At 36.3% G+C, this 11,817-nt stretch overlaps 2 protein-coding genes across 2 annotated transcripts; both read left to right on the top strand.

The window, feature by feature from the left end:
• Positions 1–1,920: 1,920 nt before the first annotated feature.
• Positions 1,921–5,515, top strand: LOC110889928 (G-type lectin S-receptor-like serine/threonine-protein kinase At4g27290). The gene is made up of 7 exons (XM_022137500.2): positions 1,921–3,354; positions 3,521–3,661; positions 3,768–3,907; positions 4,039–4,249; positions 4,360–4,597; positions 4,682–4,832; positions 4,919–5,515. The coding sequence occupies exons 1-7, from the start codon at positions 2,091–2,093 to the stop codon at positions 5,222–5,224; spliced, it is 2,451 nt and encodes an 816-aa protein (XP_021993192.1). The 5' UTR covers positions 1,921–2,090; the 3' UTR covers positions 5,225–5,515.
• Positions 5,516–7,116: 1,601 nt separating this feature from the next.
• LOC110887979 (protein FAR1-RELATED SEQUENCE 2-like) lies at positions 7,117–9,542 on the top strand. Its single transcript, XM_022135531.1, has 4 exons — positions 7,117–7,616; positions 7,958–8,216; positions 8,365–8,594; positions 9,212–9,542. Exons 1-4 carry the CDS (start codon positions 7,117–7,119, stop codon positions 9,540–9,542), a joined length of 1,320 nt encoding a protein of 439 aa, XP_021991223.1.
• Positions 9,543–11,817: the final 2,275 nt, after the last annotated feature.

Genomic DNA, 11,817 nt, shown 5'->3' with positions numbered 1-11,817 from the left:
GTAGTATAAATTAGATAGTAAACTTACATTCATATTCTGTCTTGAGGTATAAGATTTGGGACGTGAAGGGTTAAGGGTTACGTGGGATGTTAATCAGCGTTGCACATCATTTTGTTTTTGTGATAAGGGACGTTAATGGGGTTATTTTTATTATGTTAAAGATGTGTTAAGAGACTGAATTAATTTTTCCCTTGTTTAGACTAAAAACCATTAAAGTATAGGGTTATGTGGAGTTGACGGGATTAAATCATTTCCTTAGCGTGAAGTAAAGTATAGGGTTATGTGGAGTTGACGGGATTAAATCATTTCCTTAGCGTGAAGTAAAGTGAAATGGGGAAAAGTGGACGATGTGGAACCTAGTTGGAGTTGGGGGGGGGGGGTTAAAGTATACCCCAAGGCCTTAGGTCATGCGTAATAGGGCATTATAGGGGCGGAAGGGTTTAATAACATCCCTTACACTAGGGCTGTAAACGAGTCGAGTCGAGCCGAGCTAGACCCAGCTCGAGCTTGGCTCAAACTCGATTCGAGCTGGCTCGGCTCAAGCTCAAATTTCAATTCGAGCTGCGATTTAATGCTCAAGCTCAACTCGATTAGAATTCAAGCTAGCTCGGCTCGGCTCGATATAGCTCGAACTAACAAAGAACAACAAAATTTACTACTTAATAAGCAATTAAAAATGAATTTCTTCATAGACTAAAGGGCCATAATTGCCATTTAATTTAACCATATGGCTAAATATGTAAGTATAAATAGTTTATTTACTTTGTACATTGTCTTTACCTTCTTTTCTAGGGGAGATACTCACTTAGTTTTTGTTTTCTAAGCGACGTGGGACAAAAATAATGAAGAATGTAAACCTTATCGAGCCAGCTCACCAGCCGAGCTAGGCCAAGCTCGAGCTCAGCTCGTTTATAAATCGAGCCGAGCCGAGCTGGCTCGTTTACTACCGAGCCAATTTCGAGCCGAGCTTTCTTCGAGCTTTTTTCGAGCGACCTGCGGCCACGAGTTTTTTAACCACCCCTACCTAACACCACCCCTTGGGGCATTATAGAGGCATGAAGAAGGAGGGGCATTTCCATAATACTGCCAAATGAAAAGAATACAAAATGGAAAGTAATGATTGAAATGACATTAAGCAGTATTAACCATTACACATTTTTTGAAGGGGCGTTAGACAATGGGTAATAGTTAACGCCCATTAAGGGGTATTTTTTCGCCACATCACAGTCATAATGCCCTTCAAAAAATATGTAACACTTAATGCCCCTTAATGCTCATTTCATTTATTACTTTCCTTTGTTTTTCTTGTCTTTGGGCATTATTCCAGAAATGTCCCTCGCTCTTCATGCCCCTGTAATGCCTAAGGGGACGGTGTTGAGGGCATTATCAAACCTTTCACGCCCCTATAATGCTCAGTATGCATGGCCTCCATCACAAATGGTCTTAGATTAGGCCATGCATAATGGACATTATAGGGGCGTGAAAGAGATTGATAACGTCCTCAACACCACCTCTGTAGGCGTTAGAGGGGCATGAATGGGGAGAGACGTTTTCTAGTATAACATCAAATGAAGAGAAAAAAAATTGAAAACTATTGATTGGAAGACAATTAAGAGACGTTAACCATTATATAATTTTTTAAGGGTGTTTTGATGCTGATGTAGCGAAAAATGTGTCTGCATTAACCATTACAAATGATGTCAAAAGAGTAATATTTCTTAGCGGTATCGTGGTCCAGATATACCAAGTTGTCTAAACGCTACACCAATCAAACATTTATGTTGGATGTACACTTGTTATATAATTCGTATCGTGGTCCAGATATCACCAAGTTGTCTAAACGCCTTACCAATCAAACATTTATGTTGGATGTACACTTGTTATATAATTCATGATTGTAACCACATAACGTCAATGGTCAACCTAAACGCCAGTCGATACAGCAAGTTGTCTCATTTAATGCCGGTCTAAATGAATTAGCTGGAATCAAAATATCTAACTAATTTTAGTTTATTATTATTTAAATGTCATTCTGACAAAAAGTATGCTAAATCAGTAGTTGCTGAAATAAAACAGTATCTAAAATCTCAATGGAAGGAGCAGCCATACTTCTGTTTTCCTTGCTTTTTCTTCACAAAAGCTATGCTGCGGAACTCAACATAATCTCGGATTCAAGGTTTCTAACAGATGTAGACACTTTGGTCTCGCCTACTGGAGTTTTCGTACTTGGATTCTTTAACCCAGGTAGTTCTGAGAACAGATATCTCGGTATCTGGTATAAGAACATCCCTGTCACAACGGTGGTTTGGGTTGCAAACAGAGACCGCCCGCTCCTGGGTGCATCGCAGCTTGAGTTAAAGATCACTGATCGAGGAATTCTCGGCCTCTTCAACAATAGCCGCATGATCTGGTCATCTAACACAACGGCATCAGGGAACGCAACTGCAAAGCTTTGGGACAACGGAAATCTAGTTGTGGTTGATCAACAGGAGAGGATTGTCTGGCAGAGTTTTGATTACCCAACCGATACTCTTCTACCTGGCATGAAGTTAGGGAGAGACTATGTAAGGGGAAAGGAATGGTATCTAACACCATGGAAGAATAGTCAAGATCCAGCTCCAGGTGAATTGACGTGGGGCGCTGACAGACTCGGGTATCCTGAAAACAAACTAAGACAGGGGGCATCGATTAAATTTCGTGGTGGACCATGGAGTAATGAACGGTTTCCTGGGGTTTCTGTATTTAGCAAGAGCTTAACCTTTAGATACGATGTAACTGTTAACAAAAGTGAGGTGTCTTTTTCTTATAATCTTGAAGACAATTCTATCTTATCAAGGGTTGTCTTGAATTCATCTGCGCATCTAGAAAGTTGGGCATGGGTAGACAATGTTAGAGGGTGGCTGCCCGTCGTGTCGTTCCCGAGAAGTGCATGTGATACATACAACATTTGTAATGCTTATGGAACCTGCGACATCAACATGATTCAACAGTCGTGTTCTTGCATAGACAACAAAAGGTTCAAGCCTAAAGATCAAAAGGGTTGGGACACAGCTGATTGGTCTGGTGGTTGTATTAGGAATACACCATTGGAGTGCAAAAATGGATCAGAAGGATTTATTAAGTACTCTAATGTAAAATTGCCAGACGCAGAAAATACTTGGTTTAACATGAACATGACTCTTGAAGAATGTGGCACAAAGTGCTTAACAAATTGTACTTGTATGGCTTATGCAAATCCAGAAAAAAATCGAAGCGTCTGCTTGCATTGGTTCAATGACCTTCTAGACATCCAAGTGTTACCGGAAGGCAGTGGTGGTCCGGATATTTTTGTAAGGATGGCTTCATCTGAATTAGGTAATAGTTTATAGTTATATAGCCTCCAATATATAGAATGTGTAATGGTATATTTGTTCTCTGCTTGCGTGATCAGTTTCTTCTGATGATGTATAAGGAAATTCCATTTTCGCATTATTGTTCCATGCTTGCAAATTAACTTTGTTGCTATCATCATGTCGTACAGATTCTCAATACGTTTCCAAAAAGCAGGGAGGAGAAAAGCTTAAAATCATCTTACTTGTAATCATCCCGGTGGTTCTCATAGGCTTGATCATCGCTACATGGTTGTGTTATGCACGGAGAAAAAGGAAATTAACAGGGGAAGGTAAAGCGCTGCATAAGCTCACCAGTAAACTCGAGTAATATGTAGTGTGAGCATATACACTTTTGAACAGATTATTGTGTGAAGTCTGATTTTTTCTAATGTGTAGGGGAAATCTTGAATCCCTCTAAAAGACACGAAGAAGACATGGAGCTACCATTATTTAGCTTCTCTATGATTGCAAATGCCACTACCAATTTTTCACCTAACAATAAACTTGGAGAGGGTGGTTTTGGACCGGTTTATAAGGTAATTACTGTATGAGAGTAAATGTGAAGGATCCATAACACTGAAATTGCATTTGAAAATATAGGCACAAGGCACTGAAGTTGCATTTTCTGTTTTTATAGTTTTTCACATTCCAACTGGTAAATTTCCAGGGTATGCTAGAAGAAGGGAAAGAGATCGCTGTTAAACGTCTGTCCAAGAATTCAAGTCAAGGACTTGATGAATTCAAGAATGAAGTCATTTGCATTTCAAAACTTCAGCACCGAAATCTTGTGAAGCTTCTTGGTTGTTGCATACAAGGAGATGAGAAGCTATTGATCTATGAGTACATGCCAAATAAAAGCTTAGACTCCTTTATTTTTGGTAAGAACCATGTATACACACTACATGATTCCAGTACTATACAATAGTTGTTTCATTTTGGAATTTTCATAGCAAGAAACTAAAAATTACTAAACCAACATGTTGGGCAGACAAAACTCAAAGCATGCTTCTTGATTGGACAAAGCGTTTCAACATAATCAAAGGAATTGCTCGAGGACTTCTTTACCTGCACCAAGATTCACGATTAAGAATCATCCATAGAGATCTTAAGGCTAGCAACGTCTTACTAGATCAGGATATGAACCCAAAGATATCAGACTTTGGCTTAGCTAGAAGTTTTGGAGGAAACGAGACCCAAGCAAACACAGAAAGGGTTGTTGGCACATAGTAAGCAAGTGAACCAACTATTTTCAATTTGTTTTCTTGGAAATATTAGTATTCTGTAATAAAAATTCTGATGCATGCTTGCAGTGGTTACATGTCCCCCGAATATGCACTAGATGGTATTTTCTCCATAAAGTCAGATGCGTTTAGCTTTGGCGTTTTGGTGCTGGAAATTGTGAGTGGGAAGAGAAATAGAGGATTTATCCAACCTGAAAATGAAAATAATCTCATTGGACATGTATGTTCACTCACTACTCACAAACTACACCTTTCTTCAAAATATTCATACAACCTGATAACTTTAGTATTCTACACTATATTTAGGTATGGAGGCTCTATAGTGAAGGCAGATCACTGGAATTAATTGATGCGAGTTGCGCAGAATCATGCCATCCTCCTGAAGTTTTAAGATCAATCCATGTTGGGTTGTTATGTGTTCAACAAAATGCGGCAGACAGGCCAAACATGTCATCTGTAATTATGATGCTGAGCAGTGAAGGTGAACTGCCACAACCTAAGCAACCATCATTTCTCACAGAAAAGGAGCTACCTGTAATAAACTACTCTTCAAGTAGTTACACAGCAGGTTCAACGATCGATTTCACTATTACGGAGGTAGGTGCTCGGTAGAAACCTTTATTTTCATTGGACCACATGATATCGTTGTTTCATAGGTATTATTCCACCTGGCTGTCATAGTTGGGATGACCTTTGTCATACGGCATGAATATGTATGGTTGCAGGCTGCCGTTACATAGGTTTGTTTTTATTTTAATGTTTATATATCATGTAAAGTTAAATATTTGTAGATCTGGGTTTCCTGGTCAAGTTTATACCAAATGAATTGGGTGTGAGTGGAATTAAAAATGTAGCATGAATTAAAATAAAACACTAGTCAATATGAAATCGGGTGTGAGTAAATACCAATTTGTTGTTCATGAGCCGAATCGAACCGATCAGACCTTTGCTTATACTCGGTTTGTTGCAAATCGGACCGAACTGAACCAAGTGTTTTTCAACCAAGCGGAATTCAGACGAGCGTCTTTCGATCAGAGCATTTTTCAAGCGAACATCGAGCAAGTATCTAGAAGAGAGTCGCATGGTAAAAAAAGAAAGTCACGATGGTGTTATTTTTTAGACTAAAGTGCAGTTTTAATCCCTAAGGTTTCGTCCAATTAGAACACATGTACAAACTAAACACATAACAAGTATAAGTGTAAGAAAAAATAAGGGATAAAAAAACACTCAGCTGGTTCTATTGAGATCAATAGAGCGGGAAGATGAACCTTCAACCGATTGAGGCAAACCCTTGTTCTATCTGATAATCGAAATCAAATGACCGATTGAAGCAAAACCCTGACGAGTTGGTGTCATGGGAAGTAGCGAGGGAGAAATCGAATTATGATGCCGAGGGTGGGGGGATTAGTTAGGATTATGTACTTTTAAATGGGTTTTATTTGGATCATGGACCAAATATTATTAATGTGGGGCTCTTGTCTATGTATATATACACATGTGTGTGTGTGTGTGTGTGTAGAAACGAGATCAGGAGAAAACGCCTTAAAGTGTGAGAACGGATCCTGACACAACACGTGGTAGGGGGCGGTAAATGATATGCAGGGTTACGATTGTCATTGTGCAGGTTCCCTCCTTATCTCGCGTTATAAATCTGTTTCAAATAAAACTCCAAAGATTTCGTATTAGCAGTTACCCCCTTTCCAAGCTTTCCCAGATCTATGGCGTCTAACGTGGATTCCATTCGACAAAGTAATATTTGATGACGTTTTCATATTTTTGTTCCAGCAAATCATGCATCACATATACAACAGAATGACGTTTTGTTCTTTTATGTTTGTTTCATTGTTGTTTTTTTTTTCAAATTAATATTTCACAATGTGTTGTATATTTTCAATGGGGTTCTTCATGAATCCAATTTTTTTTGCGTTTACATTGGTTGTTTAACAATTAGTAAGAACTGATAATTGGAGTTTTCATTATTAATGTTAATTTTCGTATGAGATCTAATATATTTCTTATATTTTACGATCATTGGTGTTTTACACCTGATTAGTTTTGAATATTATTGAGTAATATTTGTAAACATCAGTTATTACTATTTGTTAATTTGTAAACATCAGTTCTGTTAACTATGGCACTTTCATTATCATGTTATATTTGTTAATTATTATTAATTATCCATCTCATGGTGTTTTGATTATCAAGTTTCATTAATATTGTTAATTCATCACATTTATTAATTTTTCAACTAATGGTGTTTTTATTTTGGCGTTTTTATTATGGTGTTTTCAATTATATGTTTATTATGTCTTGTTTATTATTCAAGTATTTGCGTTTTCATCGATAATGTTATAAGGAGACAATTTCTATTTTAATGGCGTTTTTTTGAAATTCTTTCTCACTATGTTTTCTCAGACGAAGGTGTTTCTTCGAATGAAAGATTTTGCCCCAAAACTGGTTTACCATTTATCATTCCTGACGTTAGTCAAGAGATAAAACCCAAAATGGACATGATATTCACAAGCCTTGATGATTGTTGTTCAACGTATGTTACGTATGCCAAGGCTTGTGGTTTTTCAGTCAGGAAAGGGACTGAAAAGATAAACGCCAAAGGTGAAAGACATATTAAGTATTACATGTATACAAGAGCTAAGGTATATAAGGATAAGAAGGTTGATACGTTGGACCCCAATAAAAAGGAACAGATTGTGCGATCCAACTTTTCAAAGAGGACTAATTGTGGTGCACTATTATGTGAAATTTTTGAGGTTGGATCATGGAATGTCTATAAGTTTGTTGAGGAGCACAACCATGATCTTGTTGAACGTCCTGATAAGCATTTCCTTCCAACTGAACGACACCTCACTCAGCTCCAGCAGCATGTTATACACAACATGTCTAAGTTGAATTTGGGTCCAGTTAAGGCGTTTAATGTTATGAAGACTTGTTTTGGCGGTTTTGAAGACGTCAGTGCAAGTAAATTTGAATTTAAGAACTACAAGAGGCAAATTAATTTGTTTATAGGGGAATACGACACTAAGATGGTTGTGAGACATTTGGATAAAAAAACAGTTCCAGCCTAATTTCTCATACGATTACTTCACAGACGAAGAGAATCATTTGAAGGGGCTTTTTTGGTGTGACGATCAAGCCAAACATAATTACCACGTGTTTGGTGATGTGATTTCGTTTGACGCCACGTATCGTTCCAACAAGTAATATTTATAATTCAATTTTTTTGTTCTTTTGGCGTTTTCCCTGTCTACATACATTGGCATTTTTCAGAGTCTACATGCATTGCCGTTTTGTTATCATTTCACTTTCTCATTGCGTTTTCATATGCAGATATGCTATGGTTTTTGTACCATTCACTGGTATAGACAATCACCACTGCAATGTTACATGTGGTGCTGCATTATTAGTGTCAGAAACTGCTGATACGTATATATGGTTGTTGAGAGTTTTTCTAAAAGCTAGTAGTTCTCAACCGAAAGTTGTTGTCACTAACCAATATCCAGCAATGAAGAAGGCTATTTTTGTTGTATTTGTTGAAACGAGGCATCAGTTATGCATGTGGCATGTGATGCATAAACTTTTTCTGAAGGTTGATTTTCTTATTTTTATTTTTGGTGTTCTAAGACATACGGCGTTTTAAAATATATGGCGTTTTGTACTTCGTTTCTGTTTTTCATGTAAGTTTGTTTGTGTCTAATATATATTTTTTTTGCATGGTGTTTTCGTGTTATACATAGGTTGGTTTTAGGCTATGCAATTCCACCAATTTCAAAGAACGTATTTGTGGTGTTATGTGGGCGGATATTCTTACACTCGAAGAGTTCAAATTAGGATGGGAAGAGGTTACCAGAGAGTTCAATTTAGCAGATAATGACTGGCTCTTTGATATTTTTGCACTCAGGGAATCTTGGCTCCCTGCATACTATAGAATGGAGGAGTTGTCAGGCCTTATGAGAGTGACATCGAGGTCAGAGAGTGAGAACCATTTTTTGGTCAAGTGTGCAATTCAAAAGCTACTCTTGTTGAGTTCATGACTCATTACAAAACTGCAATAGAAGCACGGCGTCACACGCACCGGAAAAATGATCACGAATCTCCATACAAACGACCTTAGTTGAAAAGTGATTACCAAGTGTTGGAGGGCCAAGCTGCTAACATATACAAAAAAAATATTTTTTGTGACGTTCAAGTTGAGCTAATCGGAATTGCGGATTGCATAAATCAACGTTACGAAGATCAGCCCGATGGGTTTGTTAAGATTTACATAAATGATTTCCAAAAGCCTTGTACATCCTTATTTAAGGTAAACAATGGCGTTTTTGTTTTTTTTTTATTTGGCGTTTTCTGAATATGGCGTTTATCATATTTTTTTAAACATTTAATTTGTTTTTCTATGCAGTTGTTGTGTTTGTTTGTTTGATTATCTTTTTTATACAAACATTCTCTGCATGGCGTTTATACAGATATTGTTTTTGGCATTTTTCAGGTAATGTACCGTAAGTCTGATTGCACCTGCAGTTTCTCATGCAGGCGTTTTGAGTAGTTTGGTTTGCTATGTAGACATACATTTTATGTTTTGAGAAGTTTGGATATTAGGGAATTTCCAAAACAATACTTTTTGAAAAGATGGCGTAAAGAGGCTTCCCCAAATTGCTCTTCCGGATACTCAATGAGTCGTAAATATATGACCAAGCTTGATCCCAATGTGCAAAGTATGATGCGAGAAATTATTTTTGCAACAAAGTATACTTTGAACCGTTTATCTGGTAATAAGGAGGAGCAATCCTTATACAAGGATCATGTTCCATCTTTTTTGAAGAAGGTTCAAGATATGCAGATTGTTGCTCCTCCTCCTAGTACTAGGGATAGATTTGCGGAGATAACCGGTCAATATAAAAACGACAAGATCCGATAAGAGTCCCTGTTGGGTATAAGTCGAAAGGTTCTGGATCTCGGAAGCAACTGAAATCCCAACAGGAGGTAGCAATCGAAAAACCAAAATCAAAATCGAAACCCGGGGCCAAAGAAAGACAGTTTCATAATTGTAAAGGTTGCGGACACTACGCATCGACATGCAAAAAGGCCGTAATTAAAAGAAAATCGACAAGGTCTTCGAGAGCAAGCGAAGAGTAGTTTGGCATTTTTGTATTTTTTATTTTTTTCAGAATACACACACATTGGAATTTGGCGTTTGATATCTCTTATATAGCATTTTTTTCCCATCTTTTTTCTACCTCTTGTGCATATAACATGTGACTTGGATGTTGCATAACAAATAATATAAGATTGAACACACAAACTAAATGCCAAAAAAAAGATCACCTTTTACTAAATAAAAGTACCTTAAACCACTAATTTGGTCATGATAAACTCAATAATATTTTGCTGAATGAGATTGACAACATTGTTAATGCTTAGTTAAGAATGTTGTCCAACAATGTTGTCCACCCCATTCAGTGAAACTTTATTGAGAACAAAACTAAATCTTCAAGAAAGGACGTTTGCAATTTGTGGTTTTTGAATGTTTTGGCTTTTATAAATTGAATGGTATTTAGTAAAATATGAAGGTTGTTTTTTTGGTGAACAATGGAAGTTGAGGATAAACTCAATAAGATTTTGCTCAATGAGATGGACAATATCCCCACTTAAGGATTTTGTCCATCACGTTGAGTGAAACTTTACTGAGAACAAAAAAAAAAATCTCAAAGAAACGTCGTTTGGAATCTTAAGTGTTTTAATATCTTGGCGTTTATAAATTGAATGGTATTTAGTAAAATATGGCGTTTTAGGTTTGGTGTGTTCAATGGAGCTCTGAGATGTTGTTTATATAGGATGTTTTTGGCGTGTATTTTAGGCGGGGTTTTATTATAACAAATGCGAGTAATGAAGTTTCCGTTGTTTCAGTTACTGTTTGTTCAGCTTTTATCGATTAAAAACAAAGTTTGGCGTTTTATATCTAATGGCATTTAGGTTAGGATGATGTGTGCTTTGTAGTTTAAGGCTGGAATTTAATGACGTTTTATTCATGAGTTTGGCGTTTTGCCTAGAGAAGTCTAAAGACCTTTTTACCCATAATGAAGCGCGTCCACGTAATAAAATTGATGTTATTTATGAAAACGCCACCGCGCCAATCTACTCCATATATTGTTTTGATCTGACGATCCATAAGCGTTCTCATACTTTTCACCGTTTACCCTAAATCCTGACCCTATATATATATAGGGTAAGGTTCATTTGAGGACCACCTTTATTGTGAGAACCATGAGATCCAATGTGAACACACAAAAAAAAACCTTAAAAACCGAAAGAAAAACCTAAAAAAACCTAACCCCCCCCCCGCCCCAAGCTAAATGCTAAAAACTAACCCCCCCCCCCACCAAGCTAAAATGCTAAAAACTAAACCCCCAAAAAACCTAAAAAAAAAAAAATCTAAAAACACAAAAAAAAATTAATATTTTTTTTAGCTAAAATCGCTACTTTTAATAGCAAAAAAAATTTTGGTAAAGAAAATTAGCGATTTTTCGCTAAAAAATATTAAATTTTTTTTTGTGTGTTTTTTAGCTATTTTTATGTATTTTTGGTTGTGTTCACAGTGGTTCTCGTGGTTCTCGCAATAAAAGGTGGTTCCTAATGGATCCTTCTCCTATATATATATATATACACACACACACACACTATATTATAATACATGAGGGAGTGGTATTTTAAGCTACCAAAAAAAAAAAAAAGAAATCCCCCCTACTTTATTTATAGAAAGACCCTTAAAATAAGGGTAGTTTGGTCTTTTAAACACCATTTATTGTTAGCCCCTAAACTTATTACACTTAAATCACTAAAGTTTTAACAAAATTATAGATAATTAGTTATAATTCTCACCTCCACAACAAAATTATAATTTTTTTACGTATTCTTAACATATCTTATAAACTATACTGTTTAAAAAAAAAAATCCAAATATAGCATGATTACCTACACATTTTTGTCGACATTTAGGTAGTTGTCTTGCTCAATATCAACGTACGGATTAAAAGGTACACGTCGATAATGTTTTAATGTACAAGTGATTAAAGAAGAAAATAACAACAAATTTTTTCAAAATAAATAAAGTTAAAATATTTTTGGTACAAAATAAAGATAATATTACTAACCTAAAATTATTTTTCTATTTAAGTTTTTTCTACCTGTTCATT

Source organism: Helianthus annuus, chromosome 11, assembly GCF_002127325.2.
Source record: "Helianthus annuus cultivar XRQ/B chromosome 11, HanXRQr2.0-SUNRISE, whole genome shotgun sequence".
Classification (NCBI taxonomy): domain Eukaryota; kingdom Viridiplantae; phylum Streptophyta; class Magnoliopsida; order Asterales; family Asteraceae; genus Helianthus; species Helianthus annuus.
The sequence above is the reverse complement of the archived record's forward strand: the minus strand, read 5'-3'. Positions and strand labels throughout refer to the sequence as shown.